The following is a 25,451-nucleotide window of genomic DNA, read 5'->3' on the forward strand; positions in this document are numbered from 1 at the left end:
AGAGTTAAGTGTAGAGTTGGATTCAAGGACTGTGAACAATGGAGCCAATCTAGAACTCAGCTGTCACTTGCAAATGAGGCCAAAGAGAAATAATGCATGCTTTAGAGTTACATGCCACTTACACACATACTGGTTTATTTGGTTTTTATGACAGCCTTAGGGCATTTCAGAGTGATGATGACCATTTCACAGATCAGGAACCCGAGGCTAAAGAAGCTTATGTGACTAATCCAGAGTCACACAGTTTGCAGGTAGTGTGGGTCAGGTTCTAGCCCAGGACCTCCCCTGGGGTGCTTGTGTTAGTCCTCTGAATTACGCCTGCAAACCTCCAAAAGACCTTCATTAGTGTATTGCTCCTGTGTTCCTGATGAAGACTGGAATTTTGTGGAAGAGGATTCACCTTGTTTAACTGGGGAGAAATGACAGATTTGAATAGTCAGTTACGTTTTCAGCAAGCGCCTTTCAAAATTTGTTTGAACTCTGACCTCCAGTGAGAAATACATCTTATATCAAAACCCAGTGCAAACACGGATACATGCATTCAGAGCCCAAACACACTTCTCACTGTGCTTATCCTTATTGTAGATAAACTCTCACGGTGCTTACCCTCGCTATCGGCACTCCAGTATTTTCCATTCTGTTCTGTTTCTTTAAATGCTGGTGGCAGTCTGCGGCACTGACTGGCTTAATGGACTGGGACCCATGACCTGAAAAACAGTACCGCTTCCCTTCTCTCTGAAGGCCACAGAAAGGATAACATCATGATCAGAAAAGTGAGGGACCTGTCTTACACAGCCTTTATAGAAAGATCTGCTGTAGGCCAAAGAAAAAAGATTATTTGTAGAGTGTATGGGAAATGTTATTACTTCTAAGCTTGGTGTCTTGATGCTATGTAGTCAACCAGGCTTTTAACCCTTTTAAGGAAAAAATCTTACACAATGATGAGTGTAGGTGTATGGTTTTTCCAAGGCAAGATAATGAATGTTGTGATCCCTTCAGTGTTTTGGGTTTTTTTTTCATTTTCCTTTTTAGAGAGGGAAGTTAGGGGCGGATAGAGGAGGAGACAGAGAATCCTAAGAAGACTCCACGCCCAGCATGGAGCTCGACTCATGACCCTGAGACCATGACCTGAGCTGAAATTAAGAGTCAGACTCTTAGGGGTGTCTGGGTGGTTCGGTTGGTTAAGCGTCTGCCTTTGGCTCGGGTCGTGATCCAAGGGTCATGGGATTGAGCCCCACATCAGTCTCTCTGCTTGGTGGGGAGCCTGCTTCCCCCTAAGTCTGCTGTTCCCCCTGCTTGTGATCTCTCTCTGTGTGTCAAATAAATAAATAAAATCCTCAAAAAAAAAAAAGAGTTGGACGCTTAACTGACCAAGCCAGCCCCATACCCCAGGTTCTAGTAATCTCTTAAGAATTTATTATCTGGGGGCGCCTGGGTGGCTCAGTGGGTTAAAACCTCTGCCTTCAGCTCAGGTCATGATCTCAGGGTCCTGGGATTGAGCCCCATATCAGGCTCTCTGCTCCGCAGGGAGCCTGCTTCCTCCTTTCTCTCTGCCTGCCTCTCTGCCTAGTTGTGATTTCTCTCTGTCAAATAAATAAAATATTAAAAAAAAAAGAATTTATTATCTGACTTACATCTTAAAACCTGATTGTTCTAAATGAGAGTCTACATGTAGAATTATTTTTAAATATATGAAGTACTATTTGCAAAATAATATTATTTACATTTTTAAATTGCCTTTGGGGGCCGGGCAGTCTTGCACTACAAGCAAGATTGTGAGGTTTGTGTGAGCTGACCTGGGCATCGATTTCTCTTCTTCCTCACGGTGCTTTGCCAGAGATGGTTACATAGGAGATGCTCTGTGATCATTTGTCATAGGGAGGCTCAGTCTGCACCTAGGGGTCTGGCCTATAGCCTAAGAATGGAGAAGGGAATGCTGAAGAGTATGGGGATGGGAAAATTGGGCAGCCTTTGGAAAAACTTTTTTTCTTCCGAAATGTTTTTCTATCCTGATTTTCCATCAGCATCCTCATTGAGCATTTGCATATATTTACATGTACACGATTGTAATCACCCCCTACACACAAGAGTGTGCCCATGAGCTCACCTGGTGGGAACTGAACTTGAAGGAGGTGGCTCCTGGCTCAGTCCTTCTGCCTGTCTGGCACTCAGCTGACACTGCCAGACACCATAGTGATTCTGACTGCTAGAGGTTCAACTTGTCCTTATTCCAAACAATATCATTTAATTTATTCCCACTGTGAGCCACTGGTTAATGAAGAAAACACTGATGTTGAAATACGAGTGAGGAGATTAAAAAACTGTAATCACTTTGCAAATTTATCTCAATGTTTTGCTCAGATCTATATGTTTCGTTATTCTGATAGATGTTTCTGGTTTTTCAAAATGTAATGTTAAAGAGGAAAAATATGTTGATAATTATATTCTGGTTAAGCTTATATTTATTGAGAATAAGCATCAGTCACACCTAGAAAGATGCTTGCAAACAATGGTGCAGAGTAAAAATTGCAAAAGCAAGCTCATTGAGTTATTAAAGCTGGAAATACAAAACTTATTAATGTTAGTAAGAGCAATTGTTAATTGTTAATCACAAAACAATTTTATTTTCATAGTTTTTTATTATTCCAGCTTTATTGAAATATAAGTCACATACCATACAATCCCCCCCATTTAAAGTATATATTTCAGTATTTTAAAAAATATATTTATTCATTTAAGCAATCTTTGTACCTGAGGTGAGTCTCAAACTCACAACCCTGAGGTCAAGAGTTGCATGCTCCCTCTGAACCAGCCAGGCACCCCTCTGTAGTTTTTAGTATATTCATAGAGTTGTGCAGTCATCACTACAATGAATACACTTTTGTCACTCCAGAAAGAAACCTCATACCTGTTCGTGGTCATCCCCATTTTCTCCCAAGATACCAGCTCTAGACCACCACTAATCTACTTGTCGTCTCTATGGATTTGCCAATTTGGGACATTTCATATAAATGGATTGATGTAGTGTGTGGTCTTTGGTGACAGTCTTTTTTCATTTAGCATGATGTTTTCAGGGTTCATCCATGTGTTAGCATGTATCAGCACTTCATTCCTTTTTATGGCTGAAAAAGTTTCATTCTGTGAATTTTGTTTAGTCTTAGCCTTTCTCCTGTTGATGAACATTTGAGCTGTTTCTACTTTTTGGCTATTACAAGTATTACTGCTGTGAACATTTAGAGAAGTTTTTGTGTGGATACGTGTTTTCATTTCTCTTGATTATATACCTAGAGTGGACTTGCTGGGTCATACAGTAAATATATGTCTAACTTAGAGGAACTGTCAGACCGTTTTGGACAGCAGTCAAACCATTTCGCATTCCTATCAACAGTGTATGAGGGTTTCCATTTCTCCACGGTCTCACCAGTACTTCTTATTGTCAGCCTTTTGATTATAGTCATCCTCGTGAGTGTCAAGTGTCGGGAATCTCACTGTGGTATTGGTTTGCATTTCCCTGATGGCCAGTGATGCTGAACGTCTTTTCAGGTGCTTGTTGGTCACTTGTATGTCTTTTTGGAAAATTGTCTATTTAGATCCTTTGTCCACTTTTTGATTGGATTGTCTTTCTTATTATTGAGTTGTAAAAGTTCTTTATATATTCTAGATATATAATGAGACACATGATTTGTAGAAATTTTCTCTCATTCTGTGGGTTGTCTTTTCACCTTTCCTTCATGTACAAGTTTCTAATTTTGTTAAATACAGTATATCTATTTTTCTTTTGTTGTTTGTGCTTTTGGCGGGATAATTAAGAAGGCTTTGCGTAATAAAGGTCACAAAGATTTACTCCTGTGTTTTCTTTTAAGAATCTTATAATAGGGATGCCTGGATGGCTCAGTCAGTTAAGTGGCTGCCTTTGGCTCAGGTCATGATCCCAGGGTCCTGGGATTGAGTCCCGCATCAGGCTCCTTGCTCAGCGGGAAGCCTGCTTCTCCTGCTGCCTCTGCCTGCCACTCTGCCTGCTTGTGCTCTCTCTCTCTCTGACAATAAAATCTAAAAAAGAAAAAAAAAAACTTATAATAGTTTTAGTTCTTACATTTAGATCCGTTTTGAATTAATTTCTGTGTATGGTCGAGGAAGAGATCCAGTTTCATTTCTTTGCTTGTGGATATCCATTGTGCAATCACCTTTTGTGGGAAAGACTCTTCTTTCCCAATGATTGATTGTGGCACTTCTGTCCAAAATGAACTGACTATAAATGTGAGGGTTTATTTCTGAACTCTGTTCCACTGATCATACTTAGCCTAATACCAGTACCACATTGTTTGCAGCTTTTGAGATAACTGTGTCATTTTTGTCCTTTATTTTATTGATACGGTATATTACTTTAATTGATTTTTGGATGTTAAACCAACCTTGCAGTCCTAGACTGAATCCCAATTCATCATAATACGTAACCTTTTCCTATATATTGCTGGATTTTGGTTTTGCTAGTTTCTTATTGAGGATTTTTCATCTAATTCCATAAGAGATATGGTCTGTTATTTTCTGTTCTTATAATGTCTTTGTCTGGTTTTGTTAGCTGGGTAATATTTACCTCATAGTATGAGTTGGGAAATGTTCTATTTTTTTAGAATAATTTGTAAAGAATTAGTTAATTCTTCTTTAAATTTCTGGAAAAATTCACCAATAAAGCCATTTGGGCCTGGGCTTTTCTTTGTGGGAAGTTATAAAATTACTAACTCAAGGGGCGCCTGGGTGGCTCAGTGGGTTAAGCTTCTGCCTTCGGCTCAGGTCATGATCTCAGGGTCCTGGGATCAACCCCACATTGGGCTCTCTGCTCAGTGGGGAACCTGCTTCCCCCTCTCTCTCTGCCTGCCTCTCTGCCTACTTGTGATCTCTCTCTCTCTCTGTCAAATAAATGAATAAAATCTTTTTAAAAATTACTAATTCAAGGTCTTATTATAAGTCCATTCAGATTTTCTATTTCTTCTTGAACCAATTTTGGTAGTAGGGGCCTTTCTAGGGATTCTTTCATTATATCTAAGTTATCTCATTTGTTGGCATACAGTTGTTCATGTTATTTCATTATAATCCTTTTTATATTTGTAAGATAGGGACACTAACATTGCTTCTTTTGTTCCTGATTTTAGTAACTTGAGTCTTTTTTTTCTTTTTTTATCAGTCTGCTAAAGGTTTGTCAATTTTGTTGATCTTTTCAAAGAACTAAATTTTGATTTTGTTGATTTTCTCTATTCTTCTACTTATATTTCGTTATTTTCTGCTCTAATCTTTATTATTCCCCTCCTTTTTTTTTTTTAAGACTTTTAAAATTTATTTAGAGGGAGAGAGCATGTGAGTCGGTGGGGGGGCGGAGGAAGAGAGAGAATCTCAAGCAGACTTCATGCTGAGTGCAGAGCCTGATGCAGGGCTTGATCTCTTGACCCTGAGATCATGACCTGAACTGAAATCAAGAGTCAGATACTTAACCAAGTGAGCCACCCAGTTGTCCCTCCCCTCCTTCTTTGGATTTCATTTGCTCCTAAATATTTCTTAATTTGTTCTATGCTCCTTAAATAGTTTTCAGAGACTTTAAAAGGTTAATTTTTAATAACCTTTTTGGTTATTTTCCTGGAGAGTGGGACCATGGATATCCTTTTTTTTTTTTTTTAAAGATCTTATTTATTTGAGAGAGAGAGTACGAGAAAGCACAAACGGGGCTGGTGGGGGGAGGAGTGGCAGAGGTAGAGGGAAAAGCAGACACCCTGTGGAGCGGTGAGCCTGATGCGGCGCTTGATCCCAGAACCCTGTGGTCATGACCTGAGCCAAAGGTAGACGCTTAACCCACTGAGCCACCCAGGTTCTCCAACCATGGAGCTCATTACCCCACTATTTTAGAAGTGGCACTCCCATATTTTATTTTAAATATATTCAGTTTCAGAAATATTATAGCATACATGTAGATAAATCATCTTTTTCTTAAATAATTGACTGAAACTAAATTGTATAGCAAACATTTCTTTTTAAAGGGGCAACAGTAAGAATTTTTCTTTTATATTATAAATAGTATTAAAGATTATATTCAAACTTAATGTTGCTGTAAATTTTTAGTAGTATATGTCACAAAAAAATCCCTAGCATATCAAACCATAGATATTAGTTAGGAGAGGTTGAAATTTTTTCAAATGAGTTACTTTAAAAGTCCAGTTAAAAGTTGCTATTAAGTAAATAATAGTATAGGTGGAATGCAGATATTTTAAGAATCCTATGTGTGGGCCTTGAAGGACTGAATTGTGCAGAACACTGGAATTTTGTCCCAGCAGTGAAGTGAGAAAACATATGGGGACTGAGCCTCCACAGGCTTACTAATGGCAATCTCAGGCAACAGTAGAGGCAGCACCAGAAACTGGCCTCCTGACCAGGGTTCAACCCCACTAGGAGGAGCTAAGGCCAAGTGTTCGGACATAGTGACTGCAGAGAGAACCTATATGTAGCCTAAGACCTAAGAGCCATTTATTTGAAATCTGATCAAGGTTCTCCATTTGCTGTTTTATCTGTTTGAATTAAAACTCAGCAACAAGAGAATGTGTGACCAAATTGCCACCCTGCAGCCAGCCTTGGCCAGGAGTTCTACTTTCTAAGAGGGTTAAATGGTAAATAGATAGTTTTGGAAAGTTTTTCTATCAAGTACATAACAGGGAAAAAAAAATTGTGAAGACATTTGCAACATTACCATTTTTGGGCCTTTAAATTTTTAAAATTTGGTTTTATTTGTATAACCACAATTGAGTTTCTGCCAGAAAACCATTCATCCTATGGAAATTCCAACCATTTTTATTATTGCCACTCTATTTTATTATATTCCGTTGCTTTACTAATTTGGGTGCTTATTGTTGATAGTAACAGACTTGATTAAGGTCACTTTTAATAAAAACAGGACCACATTTCACCTTATCCACATGAAAGGTACTCCTGAGTCCCCACTCTCCTAAACTTTTTGGTATCTGCCTGTTTTCACAGTGGCAAGATATCCTCAAAACCTAATTCATCTTCATTATCTCTGGCTAAACACCTAAATTATTCCCATTTCCTTGTGGTGATTTCATTGCCTTTGTAGAAAGATCCCTCCTTTTAAACAAAGAAATCTGACTGACATTATAGTGGGCTTAAAAATTATCTTTCAGTTTCAGTCCTTTTCAATTCACAAATGAATAAGATATTACACTGAACAATTCCTTCAAGCACATTACAATTTTCAATATTAGAATAGGTTCCAATGAATCTAAATGAAAAGGAATTTTAAATTAGAAAGAAAAGTAAGGGCTATGGATGTAACAAGCTAGAGACAGAGAAAAAGAAAGGTTGGGATGATGGGATGATGTTTTTCTGGACAACTCTGATTTTTTTTAAAAAAATATTTATTTATTTATTTATTTATTTATTTATTTATTTGATAGAGAGAGATAGAGAGAGCACAAGTAGGCAGAGCGGCAGGCAGAGGGAGAGGGAGAAGCAGGCTCCCCACTGAGCAGGGAGCCTGATGTAGGACTTGATCCCAGGACCCTGGGATTGTGACCTGAGCAGATGCTTAACCAACTGAGCCACCCAGGCATCCCTGAAACCTCTGATTTTTATAAATATTTACATTTATTTTTATTTACCTTTTTATACTACTAGTATAGAACCAGACACTTCATCCTTTCAGAGACCCCCCCAAAAAGGAAAGGGATAAAAGACAATAGCCTTAATTTACCAGAGGACAGGTTTAGTTTAACCTAAAAGAAAAATTGCCCAAAGGTACAATTAAATTTGCTTCCAACAGTGTCTTCCTTGAGATGTGACGACTTCCTTCTCAGACAGTAGAGTTAAATGGTCTCTGTGTTGGGTCAGCCCTTCCAAGAGCCTTGGCCTCAGAGAATTAATTCATTCCTTGAATCTTTTAAATGGGGCTTGCCTGTCAAGATCCTTCTTTTTTTTTTTTTTTTTTTTTTTTTTCAGATTTTATTTATTTATTGACAGAGAGAGACACAGCGAGAGAGGGAACATAACCAGGGGGAGTGGGAGAGGGAGAAGCAGGCTTCCTGCAGAGCAGGGAGCCCAATGCAGGGCTTGATCCCAGGACTCTGAAATCATGACCTGAGCCAAAGGCAGTTGCTTAACAACTGAGCCACCCAGGTGCCCCAAGATCCTTCTAAAAAAATAGGATTTGGTTCAGGGGTCTTTCTTGGACCTGCCACATTTAGAGTTAGCCTGATTAGTGGTTAAGAATAGATTTTGGAGTGAGACTTCCTGGCTCAAGTCCAGGCACCACTACTTACTAGCTGTGTGACATTGGACACAGTCTCTCTGTGACTCAGTTTTCTCATCTGTAGGGTTGGGAAAATAACCAGTATTCATGTTACCTGTAAAGATTAAATGGCTTAAGTAAATGAGTAAAGTGCTTTGGAATACTGCCTGGCACATAGTAAGTGCTATAGAAGTATTAGCTATTAGTGTTATTATGTAGGTTAAGAACCCCTCTTCCTACAGGACCCTCATTCACTTGTTCATTCATTCATTCATTTATTCATTCACCTGCTCCTCACTGAGCACCCTGCCACTCTAACTATTTTGCTAGCTCTTGCTCAGGATGAACTAGGGATGTCATGGACAAGGGCAGTTCCCCACTTTCTTTGTATCCTGTCTCCTCACAGTGACTGGTATTTAGTGAGTGCTCAGCTCTGACATAAATGAGGATTGACCTCATGTTTTCAAGGGTGATCTGATACCAGAGAACAGTGGTTCTAATTTTTAAAGTATAGGTATGCTAGGCTTGTCTGAAAGTGTCAAGGATGAGAACTGAGTGTAGTTATATCAATCCGATGTGATTTGGGATTAACTTGGATTTTAGCCTGGGATTTTTCTAGTGTTCACCTTAGTATACACATTAAAACAGTAACTAAAACTCTGGAATGTGCTGTGACTTTTTCTCAACTTTTGAAGAAATTAATCCTTTCACTAAAGCCAGGAACCTAAAGGTCTTGGAACTGCCCAGACACATCCTGAAATTTATAAGCAAGAAAAATACGAGCTCTGGAGACAATAGCCCATGCCTCTCCTCCAAATTCAGATTGTCCAAGAAATGCTTGTGATTGGGAAGAGACCACGCTTTAGAATCCTCAAGAATAATGATCACAGCATGGTTCAGTAAACTAGCAATAATACATACCAAATAGAGAGACCATATATTGTGTCATATACTGTATATGTGTAAGAATGCCCAATGTTTGCCTGTAGTAGAGTGTTAATGAAAATAGTATTTCCATCACCAAGGGGTCAAGAACCAGGAGTGGAATCACAGTATCTAAAATCTGAGCTGTAAACATCTTGAGCTTATTTTTTATGGTCTTCCCAGAGATAGGTTGAGTTGTGAAGGTTATTTAGCCTTCTAGCTTTTAGACAAAATTGAGAAATATCATATATTTGAAAAGCAAAATAAAATATTTTGCTGAATAACCACATTGAATATTTTAAACATTAAAGTATTTGCTGTGTTTTTATATAGAATATGTGTATATTTTACCTGAAATGTGAAGAGGGTAGAGTAGAGCATTTCTCTGACACCTTGAAAAGGCCTCCCCTTGAGGATGACGGGGCAGTTTCATGAAGGCACCATCCATAAGTCTTGTTGCTAAGGAAAACAGTTTGGGAGGGGCCACTGGAAGAATGCATGCAACCGAAGTAGAAAGTTGTTTCCAGAACCCCAGTGCCAAGACTCTGAATTTCCTGGTATCTGTCTCTTTCAGGGAACGGGGAGACTGGGGAGGACGTGATGGCAGGGCCGTGTTCATGGAGTGGACTAGGGCATCTTCATAATTCTGTCTTTAAGAAGAGTCTGCTCATGGCACTTGAGTTTTTCCAGAAGGCAAAATTAGAACTCTTTCTTAACATATAATATCCAGAAGTCCTCAAGGACTTCCAGAGTTTTTATGAAGAATGCCAAATATCCTAGAAATTGTATTTCAACACTAGAGACTGTTTTAACTTAAGCTAGTTTAGCTTCATCATTACTGTGAGCCCCGACAACAGTGTCTACCCCTCCTACTTTTTCTAAGAGGTGTGGGTGGGTCAGTGTCAGCCCATCAGCACCAGCGGGGAGGATGGCCAGAAGCACCTGGCCTGTGGTACCAGGCCCTGCCTTTATCCCAGGAGGGCAGCGTGTGATTTCACACACATGAGCTCACAAAGGCATGCATGTGGAGTACCACTGTTCAAAATCATTATTGAGTAGCAGCTGCTTGGGCCCTAAACAGCAGATCTGGATTCTACCCTCATTTCCTTTGCGTGGTGTGTCATGAATTCTTCAAGCCCCAGTTTGCTCATTTAATCTGAATGTGGAATTTGAATGAGTCCAAAGTATCAGAAGAAACTTTGATGTGCAGGTGAATCACCTGGGGTTTTGGTTCAAATGCAGACTCTGGTTCAGTAAGTCCAGGGCAGGATCCAAGATCCTGCATTGCTAACCGATGCTGAAGTTCCCTGGACCAGTTTGAGGGGTAAGAGTTCAGAGATGACGTCTTAGTCTGTCCTCCAAGCACCCTGCACAGGTACTCTTAGCTTCATTTTACAGCTGAGGAAGCAGGGGATTAGCTCAAGCTGATACAGTCAGATGGCAGGACTGGTACTCTGACTTGGGTCTAACGGGCCTCGGATTTTAGCCACTATAAAAACTTCATATTGCCTTCCTTTTTTTTTTTTTTTTCCCTGGGGCTTGGAAGAATAGCTGCAGTTCTCAGAGGTGTGTAACTCACTTAGTAAGGAGTAGCTTAGCCATTATAAAAATCTATACCACCATGAACGTAGAATAATACATAATTCTTTTTTTTTCCATTAGAAGAAAAAATATTATGGTGGAAGAGATACTGTGTAAGATAACTGCCAAAGTCTGTTAATACAGGGGGTATTGTTGCATATTAGGAAGCTATTTAAGGCTATTCGATTTAGACTAATTTATTTAATAAGCTTTTAATCCGCCTAGTCAGCTTGCTAGTTCCATCGTGTTGCGTATTTTTATATTTGCTGACATTTCTACCAGCAACGATGGGGGTATCAAGCACTGTGGTTGGAGGATATGCAAAGTGTTCATATTCCTACAGAAAACCTTTCTGTTGCTTTGCTTTTCTTTCTTTTCTTTTCTCTTTTCTTTTTTCTTGTCTTGTCTTTTCTTTTCTTCATTTCTTTTTTTTAAGGCAGAGAGAGAGCGTGAGCAAGCCGGAGGTGGGGGCGCAGAGGGAGAGGGAGACAGAATCTTAAGCAGGCTTCATGCCCAGCACGGACCCCAATGTGGGACTTCATCTCATGATCTGAGATCATGACTTGAGGCAAAATCAAGAGTCCAGTGCTTAATGGAGCCAGCCAGGTGCCCCCCTGTTGCAGTTATTAAGCCCTAAGCATGCATTAGTAAATTATTCCATGCCATAGGCTGATGTCCATAAATATCAAACCGTTACTATGTTTTGAGTCTGCAGGAGTCAGCGTTCTTTTAAAATCCTCATTCATGACTTAAAGCATTGCAAACTTACTGAAAATAAACCGTTTTGTTTTCTAAAGGCCAAATTCCAGGACTTAACTTTTATGTGGAAAACTTCACGTCAGAGGAGAATTTTACAGCATAGTTATAAACCTCAAAGAATAGGAATTTGTAACGGGCAGGGCCATTGATTCTTAACAGGAGTCACATTAACAAGTATACAAGACACATAAAATGGTTCCAAGAGCCTCTGGCAACATGTGGAGATACAGGATCTTTAACATGGACTTGCAAGTTAGTGCCTAAAAGGAATTGGGCAGTCAGGCTCTAAAAATCCAATCATCAGTCTGGTGAGATACTTTGGTTCATTCAGGGACCTTTAGTTTGGATCGTTGTAAGTTCACTGCCCGTTGAGCAGAGTGGGGCAGGTAGGAACTTCTGAGTCAGCCTGCCTAGGATTCTGACCCCAGAATCCCAGCTTGCCTCTTAGCAGCCAATTTGACCTTGGGCAAAGGACTTACCTTCTCCGAGCCTCAGCTTCCTCCTCTAGAAAGTGGTAATAAGAAAACATGCCTCACAGGGTTGACATGAAGGTAAAAAGATATACGGCACTTGAAAGTGCCTAGAACACAACAACAGATCTTTAGAAATGTTTATAAATGCTAATTTTCTGCTATGTAACCATTATAAAAGTATAACTATATTTATATTATAAATTACAAATAAAATTTAATATATAAATATTTAATAAAAATAAATGATAATGAATAAATATTAACATAAATATTAAAATAAGTAAAATTTATAAATATTTACTATTATAAAAGTACAGTATATTTATCTGTGAAAGTTTGTGTTATGAGTGGGATACCTGGTGAGGGTGGGAATGTGGTGGGGAGAGACAGCAGGGCATGACCAAGGAGCCCATGGTGATTAAAGCCAAGGATGGAGCCAGGCAAGGTGCTAACCCAGGTTATATGTGACAGAGAAAGATTCTGTATAGTGGAGCACCCCTCTAACACCCAGAGGTAGTTTCTGAAGCTAATGAGCCCTGAGTAGCCCCTGGGCTAAAATCTCCTACCCTGTGCTATCTCTTTTGGCCGTTCAGGTCACAGATACTCCCAGTCACCTCGGCTTGTCCCATTCAGATGGGGCTGGAAGCCAATCCTTAGAGCTTGTTCAGTTCCTTAAATAAGGAACTACCTACACATAGCCCCCAAGACAAGTTCAGCCCTACAGTAAATGCTTGTCTGTCAGATTACATTCGAGGTCCACTGTATTTCCTCCAAAGGTCTCGAACCACTTAGTGAATATTTGTCAGATGAACTGATGAAATGAAGGCCTCTATAGAGGAAACCTGAAGATATTGGTAGAGTAGGTCTACGCAGACAAAGGCTCTTCAGGTCCTTGTTGCTGTCAACAGACCCTGTGAAAATGTCTATCATAGGTGACCCTTCCTTGCATCATCTCCAAGGCCTCTGGTGTACACAGGGAAACCACATACAGCTCTGGGACATTTTTTTTTTTAACTAGCAAAAGCAGTTAGCCCATCAGAGTACTCATTTGAAAGATGCATATTTAAAGACAAGGAGGGAGGAAAGCATTCTTAAATGCAAATGGCTTTTTACACTCTTTCCTACTTTCGTGTTTTTGTTCCACAGACTAGTCTCTTCCCACACCCTTCTGCTGTGTGTGCTGCCATTTTCTCTGAATTAAAGGAAGAGAAATCTTGGCACCTATCAATTAATTAAAAAGCCCCAATGTCTCACATGCCATCATGGCCGGCTCGAAGGAGGTGTTGATCAAGGCACAAACCCCTGGCTTCTGGGCATCCCCGTTCTGACCTCTGTGCCTTCTTCCCAAAGTCCTCAGGCCAGTCCTTCAAAAGAAATAGAACAAAAATAAGGCCACCACGGGGTGATTTAGCCTTTAGGGGATGCTGAAGATTGGTGACATGCTGGTGTTAAGCCAGCAGCATGGAGGGTGGGGGGCTGTGGTAAACACGTAGCCAGCCAGGAGCGCAGCTCCCATTCAGCGGGGAGCTGCACCAGCCCACAGTGGGGTCCAGCGTGTGGTTTGGGCAACATTTTGAAAACAAGGCACATCCGTACAGTCAAAGTCTTTGAACATGATTTTTAAATAGATTAAACGTTGAGAACAATTAAACAGAATGAACAAGGAGTTTAAATAAGATTGACCCCCCCCCACATTCTCCCCCCGCCCCACTCCCTGCCCAAATATGCAGCGGTAACGAGGCCAGCCAAACAAAATAAGTGTGTTAAGGCAGAGTGGAATACAATGCAGCCATTAAAGGTGAGAAATGTGTTAGGTTTTTTGGGGGTAACTGATAGGCCTCTTTCCTAATGTAGGACCCCAAAGTGGGCTATTTCAAAACCATTTCAAAATGCAGGTGCAATCCTTAATAAGTGGCAGAACTGAATTTTCATCATGTTGACTAACATTTTCATGATATTGACTAAATCCCTAATTTTTAAAAATGGACTCTCGTGGCAGTCATATGCAATCTTGTGAACATTCTCTTTTAAGGACTTGATTTCAGAATGATCCTGTCCCTCTGACTAAATGGACGAGAAAATGCTACCCCCAGATGGCAAGGACCTGGGACTGTAGGGACAAAGGAGAGTCAAAGACCAGCAGGGCCTCCTGAAGCTTGATGCTTTCTGATGCTGGCTCTTCTCTGAGGAGGGTCCCCAGTCCTGGTGGCCACACCCCAGCCCAGTCTCCAGAGCCTCACCCTCTTCATTCACCCAGCCGTGTGACTGAGGTGACATGGGGCGGGGAGGGGAAGTAGAACAAGAGAGGAGAGTTATGTTTTAAATTTGGAAATTGCTCAAGAAAAATCAGGCTGTCTTGACTGGCACATGCAAATGTACGCAACTGTTAATTTTCTTGCTGAAATTCCCACTTCCTTTATCCACATGAAATCTCTGAAAAATCTTCTTGATGATTCTTTTGTTTCCTCCCCTCCCTTTTGCCCCCCTCCCCCAGTGTTTAAAACTTGAAATCGTGATGCCTTCTGGCCAACCTGAGGACCGGTGGGGACATCAGGCCCAGGACACTGCTGCGGGCCCCAGGTGACACGCCGGGGCTGACAGCAGGGACGGGCTACTGACGTAACTGTCTTCGTTTCTAATGCTGGTGGTAACCAACGGCGTTTAGTTTTGCTTTGACAACTCCTCCTACAGCCAAAACTATTGTTATGGCCCACATGTCATTGCTATTTCTCCTAAACAAGGAAAAACAAAGGCTATTCTGAGCATAGAGCGGGGCTTGGGCTGGGGTTATTTGCAACATTACCACAGCGTGCTGTCCTTTTCACTGTGGCCGCACTGTGATTTTTCTGAAAAGTGCTGCAACAGACGCACAGCCTTCTCTTAAGTCTTTTCACGCAGCCCCAGGGGAATCAGAATACACCAGAGGTGTTTTCACACACCTGCGAAAAACCGCCTAGACCTCGGGGGAGACAGAGACTGCGGTTTGCACAAAATGAACCAGGAAAAAGTACCCTCCTGAGAGCTGTCTCTGCTCTACCATTCGGATGCTTTTCTCTCATTTCGGAACCTCGTAAAACTAAAACCGCCTAGTAGGAAGGGCAGAGTCCTGACTTGACAGCATCTCTGTGGGTGTGTTTTTGCCACCCTGCTTTGAGAAGCAGAGGGGAGAGAAGAGAAGGGGAAGGGCTGGCAGGGAAGTGAGAGCGGGAGGGGGAGAAGCTGAGTGTTTCCTGCTGTGGTTATGACTTTGCCAGTTGCCAGTGCACGGCTTCACTGCGAGAGCTATGTGAACTGCTTCCATCGGTTAGAGAGAGACTCTGGGGAGAGGAGGACCCCGAGGAACAGCCTGCAGCCTGGCTCCCGGTGTGAGAGACGCTGTGGGCACTTCAAGCCAGGACGTGCTCTTGAAGCTGGCTCCACAGCGAGAAGCCTGAGTAGCTAAGCCTCCCCCCACCCGTTTGCACGAGCTGCCTGGGTAAGCTCTCTCTGCATTTCTCCAACCTTGAAAGCTTCTATTGGGGATCAAGGGAAGAAATACTGTATTGAGATTTGTAGATCTCCCCTGCTCTCTGCCTTACCGGCTTTGATATTTGCCTGTTAAAAAGATTATTGAATGCAACAGAACAAGGCAGTCTATCTGCATTCTGCTCGTCTGCATGCCTAACATGTCCCACGTGAGGCCAAATGTGAGACATACAGACGAGTCATTGCTGTCCATTGCTGTAGACAACACTGGGTGTTCAGCTGCTCGCGCAATCGGAGACCCTGGACTTATTAACCTGCTCTGTGACACCACCGGCTTCCTGCCGCAGAGCTCCTGATTTGTGTGGATGGCCGTTGGTAACTAACTGGTAGCCACGATCTGCGGTCAGAGCCACGGCATTTGAGTTTAGCACCTGGGCTGGGCCCCGCTGGTACAGTAGAGAGAGAGAGACAGGCAGAAGCGCGCGCGCGCACACACACACACACACACACACACACACACACACTCTCTCTCACACACCCCACGCTGGCTATAACTGCAGCTCTGAGCTGCCTAAAGAGGAGATTGCCTGAAGCCGAAGGGATGCTTTGAACTTGGGGGCGGGGGGGCTGCATCACGGTTGGACTCCCCCTTGCAAAGGACCCGATTATGTCCAGGGACCACCTGAACAACAGCACACTGAAGGAGGCCCCGTTTAAAGACCCGTTCTTGAAAAAAGGTACACTTTCAAAGGCCAGCTGCGGGTGATGCCTGTTCTCTGGGGTTTGTGGTGGTAGTTCTTGGAGTTTGGGCTGAGCACAGAGTTGAGAAGAGCAGAAGCTCTTTCTCAAGAAGTTTGTATCTACCCAAGAAGGGTCTGTCCGCTCTGAGAACTCTTCAGGGCTCGACTCTTTGGAGGAAGATGTACTTTAGGCTTTTTCGTCTTCTTTCTCATCAGCGATCAGTTTGTTCCTGCTGGAGATGCTATACATAAATACACAGGTTTGCTGCTTTGGAGTTTTGTTTTTTCAAAAACATTCTATATGGGAGACTAACTCTCCCCCCACCCCCGGAAAGTCTATTACTCACTGCTAGACTCATGGGTGTTTTGTTTTTTTTTTTCCACCCTGAGTCGTTGCAAACAGCATTTGAAAGAAAAGATGTGTTTCTCAGGATGTGGGTGGTTTACTGGGTTGTTTCTCAGGTCACCCGTCTAGTAACAGTAGACCTTAGAAAAGCCAACTGTGACTCTGAGAGAGTCTGTGAGAGACAGGCAGAGGCGGCTAGCTAGGGAGCTTTCAGAAACCAGAAACTGCTCTTAAATGTGAAGAAGACGGTGACTTGTGCATCTGTATATGTTTCTGATACGTTTACCTAAATTAATAATGTGGGGGTGGCGTGGGGGCAGATTTTAAATGAATCCTATAGAGGGAATTGTGGGTTTATGTATGTTTTTTTTTTTTTCCATTTATAACACAGTGGAGGGATAGACTTTGAAAAGGTTTGTAATTACGCTTACTCCTCGGCTGTGTTTTCAGAAAATCCTGTCAATCATCTTTGATTGGAACATATTTAGCTAGATTTCTTTCTGAAGAGATCATGAGACTCTAGATTCTAAAATGCATGAGGGAAAGTTGTATGGAATGAATGCTTGGACCGTAGTCATTTAAAAAGATGTTATTCTAGCTGGATGGACCCGCAGTGTCCACATTCTAGGGATTCAGTAATCAGTCAACTCATTTGCTCACTGCTCCTTGCCTGCCAGTGTCATTAAAGGCACCTGGCTTTGGGCTCGGGTCAGACAGGTGTGGGCCACACCTTCCGCTCAGAGAGCCCCAGGCCATTTGACTGCACTCTGCTTTCATCTCTCCTCGTAGAGATCACAGGTATCATTTCCCACATTTATTATCATGTAAAACATTTTATATACATATATTAACAGAAATGGGATTCTGTAAACAGGTAACGTATAGCAACCAAAAGGTTCTTTTTCCAGTGATAGTCCACACTGCCTAGAATAGTAATAGTCAGTTTTTAGAACTATGAAAACCTTTGGCAAAACTTCATCACTGAAGTCACTAGGAAATGTCTGGTGGACTATGGTTCTGTGCTAGACATTGTTAAAAGCAGATTAGGGAACTGGGACCCTTCCTTCTACGGATTTCTTTAGCAGTTTATCTAAAATGAGCACGAACTTTGTGTGAGTCATGTGCTGCCTCCTGAGGATTCTAAAGAAGATCAGGGTACTCTCCCAGAGATGAGTCCCTGATGAAGACGACCAGAAAATGGGCGCTATGAGTAATAAGTCCTATGACAGGGTTCCGGGAGCCTCCGAAGGGAGCCATCATCAAGTCGTGGAAAGAGCTTCTTAAGGAAGATAAAGCCTAGGAGGAGAAGCCACATTGGCCTGTCTCTGGCAGGTGGTTCTTTTCCCTTTCCGTTGTTCTACTTGTTACAGGTTGGATTGGAAGAGTCAACCCAGCCAAGGAAAAGAACATTCAAAATATATAATCTAATCATTATGATTATCGCTTTTACTGTTTTGCCTTCTGAGCTTCAAGCTGTGAAGTTATTCATCTAACAGGCTCAATTTTCCCCCCTCAACCATGGTGTTTAATGAGTGTGAATTTTCGTTCAGCCATTAAAGTCTCCAAGGGTATTTTTAAACTAGCAGTTCACAACCTTGAGGCAATCATGGTCCATGTAGATTCCAACTCCTGCCCCCACCCATCTTCCTGCCCCCTCTGCCCAGTCTCTGTAGGACCAGGGAAAGGATTCACCAGCCTTTAGGAACACTCAGCGCTTTAAAAGTGTCACAGAGCCATAAATAAAGAGTAAGACACCCTCCAAGGCTGCCATCTTCTCACCACACCCACTGTGCCCAGGAGGACAAAGAGGAAGGAGATGCAGATACTCAATCGCTGTGCCCAAGCCATGGTAGAGACCTAGGAAAGCTCCCTGGGAGAGAGGGGCTGCCCAGAATAAGCCTGGGTGGCAGCTAGCCACAGTCTCTATATTCCCAAGGGACTGTAGCACTTGGGGAGAAAAGTGGAGTGCTGTCATTTGTAAGACTGGGAGAGGCCCTTTGCCGTGATGTGTAGGGATCTGTGGAAAGCATTCAGCCCTTTCAGCGACATCCCAGTATTCTACATGGCAACTTTCCTGAATGCTGGCTGCCAAGATAGTTCCTTGGCTGGGTGAAAGGAGGGGGCTGATGGGAGGCTCAGACTTTGCCCCTCCACCCCATTTTTAGGGTCCATAAGGGCATAAATTACACATCTGGAGCTTTATAATTAAACATCTAGAAAACAGGACTCCTGGGAAGGATGATATATTAATGGAGGAAAGACCAAGTGGAAGATGGTGTTAACCATCCCACAAATAGAAATGAGTGTTATATTAGGAACCCAAGGTGGTAGAACCATGCTTCCCCAGAGTTCTTTAAAAATAGTACAGACATTCATGCCTCTAGTATGAGTCAGTTTAGTTCTCCATTGAACCAAAGAATAGACCAACAGGCCTCACACAGTTTCCTCCGTTCTTGTAATTCTCTATGGCACAGCCTGGCATTTCTTGGGGATGTTTCTATAAAAATAGAAGGATGCCATCATCACCATCATCGCTGTCACTGTTTCATAGTAATAAAATAAGGTGCTGTGATGCCTTCCTGTAAGTTTTAGACTAAATTTATTATAAAATTTCTGTGTTTGGATTGTAATGACTCATCCATTATAACATCGTGAACTGCAGCCCCATGAAAGGAGGGGGAGTGTGAAAATTTGACTGTGGCCTAAAATTATTTCCTCGCATGGATTGCTTTTTGGCGTCCCTCTGTGGATGTCAGTCTCTACTGGAATCAAGGAAAACTGACCTGTGGGCTGTGTTCAGCGTCCAAACTAGACACGTGAAATTTTGGAAATCCTAAAATATACCATTATTTTCTCAGAACTCTACTATTACTGTAGATTTTTAAAAAATCTTTATTTTTAATTGTTCTTCCAGAATTCATTCTCTCCTTAGTCTCCTCTTTCCACCCTATTCCCACCAGAATCCCTGGCATTTTTCCTTTCCGTGCACCATCGCACATTGCCTCTCCTCGACTGTAATAAAACAGACAGCATCTTGTAAGGCCAGGTGTGGGCAGACCAGGATGAGAGGGGGAGAGGCAGCAAGGTCCCAGGGCAGTGCCAGGTCTCAGCTGGTATCTGGCTCACTTCTGTGTATAGATTATTGCTCCTAGGCACAGGGTTGGGTGCCCTCTTGATTTAGGAAGCATGCATGCACCTGTCTGAAGAATATGCCTCTTCAAGGCCCATCAAAGGTGTCTCCTACAGGGTGGGTAACAGGTCGCACCGTACCTTCTGCCCCTCTGTATGTACAGCCTTTGCACCCTGGGCCTCCCAAGCTTGGAGCACCGTGGAGAGGAATCAGTGTCGTGCAAAGCAGTTGGTGTACACACACAGACACACACACACACACACACACACATGCACACACGTGTGGGAAAACAGGTGACCAGGGATCGCTCCCTTGAAGAGATGGTGGTTTCAGCGAGAAACAAAGAGTGTTCAGCCTGCCTGAGCCCTGACTGTGCAGTACAGGAAAATGCTACCTAAGGTCCCCAGAAGCCCCCAGAAGGTCTGTGGTTGAGATCAGGAGTAGAACAATCTTGAAACTGGACACCTTAAAGAACAGGTGTGCTGATTTTCATCTGGTATTCACATTCGGAAGTGAGAAAACAAGGTTTGTTTTGTTTTTCTTAATGGAAAGCTTCTTTTCTTTTTTAAGACTTGTTTATTTATTTATCTGATAGAACACAAGTAGGCAGAGAGGCAGGCAGAGAGAGAGGGGGAAGCAGGCTCCCTCCTGAGAAGGGAGCCGATGCAGAGCTCAATCCCATGACCCTGGGATCATGACCTAAGCCAAAGGCAGAGGCTTAACCCACTGAGCCACCCAGGCGCCCCTGGAAAGCTTCTTTTACTTGTCCTGTGAGTTACTTTCTTGAGGCATAAAATCAGGCCATTGGCAACAGAGCCACATCCGGGGACTGCAAAATACTGTGGGGTCCCAGTTGCCTCTGAGCAGTGTCCATGCAGGAGTGAAGGGTTTAGGATGCCAAAGGAAAAGACGGGATTCACTATCACCATTTTTGCACGATGTATGGAATGAGAGAAGGGGGACTGGGTTTCCCATCTACTGTGTCCAGGCTATTGATATCCTATAGTGGTGTGGTCTTCCCTTAACTTGCCTTTTATGATGCATGTTTTAGTAGAATTTTTCTGTTTAAAGTACAAGAGGGTGTGGGAGAGCAAATATGAAGAGGGCCTGCTCACATACCCTTGTCTTGATGGGAGAGGTTATCAGTAGCAGAAGTCTCTGGAGTATGGACGTCATCGTGCTTGTCCCCAAGAAAACTCACTCACTCTGTTTGTTCCAATTTTGACTCTGAGAATTCTCTGAACCCCTCTTGGAGGAGTACTTATAGCCCCCAAGAGAGCAGAACCTTCCTACTTCCCTGTTGTTGACGTTTGAGAAAGCAGTCTGTTTTTATTGACTATGTATTTGCCCAGAGTCAAAAGTGAAGGTCACCTGCTCATTTGACTGGGGCTGTGCCGCTCTGCTGAGGCTCCGTCCCCAGGGGCTCCGCTTGGGGCTCCAAGGAACACCGCAGGTGACCCCGGACTGAAGCAGGGGCTGCCTTGCTGCCGTGCTTATCGTTGCTCCTGTGTCTGATTAGGACTTGGTTGTTAGGACAGTGGCCTTTGGGACCCAGGCCAGTCCCTGCAGGAAGGGCTGCCTCTCACGCTGGCCCACGGGATATAGTGGCCAAGGCTCTGATTGGACTTCTGTCACCCAGATTGGCCAGCTGGGCTATACCACCAGGTTTTTTGCCTTAGTGAGTGGCACCCTGGGAACCCAGCTCCTGCCAGCCTGTGCCCTTGCCGTGCCCCAGGCGAGTTCCACACTGTTTCGATGCCTATGAACCCCACTGCGGTCTCTGTGTGTCCTGTGTTGCGTAGGTGCACCTGTTGTGGCTGTTCTTGGGCATGAAAGCTCAGGACAGTGGCCCAACAGCTGTTCTGACCACATCTCAAATCCTGGAGTCTGGAGTATCCCCAAGAAGTCCAGGCCATTAGTGTTTGTACTAGAGTACCTGCTGTCCATCAGTCTAAACCACCATTTCTCCAGCTGGGGCTCAGGGATCTCTGGGGTGTCTCTAAGACCCCAGTCTCCAGTGGTCGGTAAGACGAGATCTCCTTCATGTATCTTAACCGAACAAACATGTCACAGCAGATTGAAGGTGAAGCAGAGGGGAGAATCCAGCTGTCTCTTATTAAGGCATATATCGTGAAAACATGTGCAGAGGGGTAAAGCCGTGCCGCTCTTATCACTAAGTTTTTGTTTTGAGAAATAGTGTATATAATTGTTATATACGTTAACATGAGTTTATTTTTTTAATGAATAAATTCTTAAACTTTTCAGTGTTAATTGCAAATATGGCAAATATCAGTAGTTGTCACCCGTACAATAAAGCTCTTTGGGGGTTATCAGTAGCTTTTAAGAGGATAGAGGGGTCCTGAGAGCAAAGCACTGCAGAGCTGTGAGTGTAAGCAGAGCAGGAGCGCAGAGCCCCGGGAGGAAGTGCGGCAAGTTTGGATGTGTAGTGGGGGTGGGGTGGGCTTGCCTGGCCTTGGCTTCTCAGCAGGGCCAGCGTGGGGCCCACAGCACATACCATGTTGATATGAAAGCTGATGAAATGCAACCTCAGAGCAGCTAGTCCCCTTTCAAAAAAAGATTCCATACACTGTTTCCCACAACCGAGATCTTTCGTACTCTTGCTTGTGATGAACTTTCTAATGTAATGTTAGATCAGAAGATTCATGCCTTTCAGATGATATAAAATGTTCTTTGTGCTGTCTCAGACCAAAAGAAATCAAATTCAGAGTGAACGAAGATCTAAACATAAAAATGCAACGTGTAAAAATCTTAGGGAAAATATTTTTAGACTATTGGAGAAGACCTTCCTAATCAAACAGGAAGCTTAGAAGACATAAAAGAAAAAAAATACTATTTCTATGCCATAAAAATTATTTTTATCTTCTATAGAGAAACTCACAGCAAAGTTAGTGAGTGACAGATGAGGAGAAAATAGTTGCAAATATGTAACAGACAAAGCTTTGTGGTCATAATACATCAAGGCTGCTTACCAATAAATGAGAAAATGACAAATAAGCTAGTATGAACAACTGTGATTATGAAAAAGAAAAATACAGATTGCCAATAACCACAAGGGAAGATCTAAAATTACTAGTAATTGGTGAAATACAATTTAAAACAAGATATATATTTTGCCCATCAGATTAGTGCAAATGAAAAGGGTGAGTATTCAATGTTTGAGTAGTTTGTGGGGCGAGAGACCTTTCCGAAGGCCGAGTCTCAGTAGCCATCAGCATTTAAAAGAATATGTCCTTGACCCAGAAATTTCAATTTTAGGAATCTTTCCTGTAGGGATACTCAAAATGTGGGTCAACACTCAAATTCACACATACGTACACATGCACACACAATCTTTTGATATTATAGAAAAAAAGGGAAAAAAAGATACCTAAACATCTATCACTTGGAGAATATAAATTCCAGTACATCAGTATTCTGGACTAGACAACCACCATAAAGAATGAGGTTGGTTTTTATATATTCTTGTTTGAAAATGTCTGTGATATATTAAGTGAAAAAAAAGCAATGTATTTGTACAATGATTCCACTCATTAAAAGAAGAAAACCTTTATTCAATAGGCAAATGCACAGATATACACAACAGGTGAACTGTGCTGTCCCCCAGGACACTGTGGGGCTGGGTGGGGTCAGGGAGGGCTGCAGGCCTACAAAGGAGACTTTTACATCGTACACTATTTCCTTCTGTATTGTTTACATTTTAAGGAAGTCTTCATTATTTTTATAATAAAATCCTTTTCAAACGAAACACAAATATACCCCAAATGCCTGTAGAATCATGGAAAATACAATTTGACTGTGTTGCTACAAATGGTTATCTGCATAGCTTTCTGTATACAGGGAAAGATAACCTAGAAAGACATCCTCCCGGTGAAGAATTAACCCATGAAGACTTTGTGCAGTGCCCCTCACTGTAATCATCATTTTCCTCTCTTTCCATATTTATAGAGCAATGAAGTGTTTGTTTTTTGTTTTTTTTTTTTAAGATTTTATTTATTTATTTATTTATTTGAGAGAAGGAGAGACAGAGCACAAGCAGGGCGGATGGCAGGCAGAGGCAGAGGGAGAAGCAGGCTCCCTGCTGAGCAAGGAGCCTGATAATGGGCCTGGATCCTAGGACGCTGGGATCATGACCTGAGCTGAAGGCAGACACTTAACCAACTGAGCCACCCAAGCGCCCTTCAGTGAAGCTTTTTTGAGAAAAGAAAACATTTGTCAAGTCCAGGACATGATTTAACCTGATGATCAGCCATACGGCTTCAGGGGGTGTCCAGAACAGTGACAGCCATGCCAGTGGAGGGGGTGAGGTGGGAAGCACAGCACCAGGGCCTTGCTGACCACCGGCTTCTAGAGCTGCTCAGGGCTTTGCCTCCTGAGCCTTCTGAGTCAGCCGTGCCCATAGGATCTACCCTTTTACTGCCCACTAGGACTGTGCCCGGCAAACCTGCCTGGCCTCAACCACTCACCACATCGGCCCAGCAGCTCAGCTCCCTCACACTCAGCTCTCCGTGCTCCAGGGTGCACATCCAGGCCGCTCCCACTATAGGCCCCACGCTAAGTACCATCCAGCCCACTCCAGCAAGCACATTTGTACATCTTTGTCCCTTGGGTATGTATGGGCAAACGTGGAGGGCAGTGTCCCAGGGCTAGACACGGGGGGGGTCCAGGAACACCCTCTGGTTTACCTCCATGCCGACTCTAGCCCCTCTGTTTCCAGGGTATGAACGGTGGAGGCTCACAGGTGCAGACCCTGGAGGGAGGGTGCTACTGAGACCCTTCCTGCATTATCCTGGGTGTGAGCCTGTACACAGAGAGAAAACACCTCTCCACTGGCCTGGGGTCTACAGCAAGAGGGTGTGTGTGTGTGTGTGTGTGTGTGCATGCCTTGTGCATATGTATATCCACATACATGTGTGATGTGCACGAATGCACTGTGCCCATGCATGTACATGTGTGTTGCTGTAAGCCCATGTGGGGGTGCAGGTGTGTATGTGGGTGTATGCGTGGGTGTGTGTTGCAGGCTCCAGGCAGGGACACAATTGACAGAGCTCTCCCCTCTCTCTTCCCCTTCATTAAACCCCATACCTCCCTACCTCACAGCAAAGTTGTGTACGCGCATCCTCACCGTCTCGCAGAGCCTCTCCCCATTTAAGTTGACCCCCCTGCACAATCACACCCCTGTGCGGGGTAACTCCCAGGAACCAGTGGGCCACATTCCGCAGAGCCATGAGCTGTAAGTCAGAAAGCAGGAAACGTGGGTTCTAGGCTTGACCTTGAGCAATGAGCCTCTGCTTCCTCCCTGCAAAACCGAAGGGCTTGAATCACCCAGCTCTAATTGCCGACTCAGTGTGCCGTGGTTCTAGAGGTCGCTCCCCGGTCCTGTCCTAGAGTTTGATGCGTGTGTCGGTGGCAGCCAGGAAATCCTCTGTAAGGGCCGTCTCAGGAATGCAGCTTCTGACCGCTCATAAAATATGGTGCCTGCAAGGTTGAAGACAGGGGCGATGTGTTTTCTAAATCACTTCCAAAGGCAAGGCCCTAAGCAGAGGAAATTGGAGCTTTTTATCGACATATTCTCCATTCGGTGTATTGTGGGGGTCCTGCGTGGGCGTGCTTTGGAAAATGTGATTCAACCATAAAGATGGGTTTAACATTCCGGGAGAGATTACCCTGGAAGGAGCAGCTTCAGTTTTGGCAGACTTTCTTACCTCCCCTGGGGGCAGGGCCATCCAGC

General features: G+C 43.2%; 1 protein-coding gene across 6 annotated transcripts in view; it reads left to right on the top strand.

Annotated features, from left to right (window-relative positions):
• The window catches only part of LDLRAD4 (low density lipoprotein receptor class A domain containing 4), a 422,342-nt gene that overhangs the window by 373,800 nt on the left and 23,091 nt on the right, over window positions 1-25,451 (top strand). The window contains exon 1 of one of the 6 annotated variants that reach the window (XM_080821466.1): window positions 15,181-15,496. The exons of 4 other annotated variants lie outside the window; for them this stretch is intronic. Coding sequence is in view for 1 of the 2 variants with exons in the window: in XM_080821467.1 (XP_080677593.1) it covers window positions 16,154-16,223 (70 nt within the window). In the remaining variant the exon portion in view is untranslated. Of the gene's footprint in view, window positions 1-15,180; window positions 15,497-16,117; window positions 16,224-25,451 lie in introns of those variants that run through there. One more of the 6 variants, XM_080821467.1, reaches the window with a different exon arrangement.

The sequence above is a fragment of the Martes martes genome, assembly GCF_963455335.1.
Source record: "Martes martes genome assembly, chromosome: 13".
Taxonomy (NCBI): Eukaryota; Metazoa; Chordata; class Mammalia; order Carnivora; family Mustelidae; genus Martes; species Martes martes.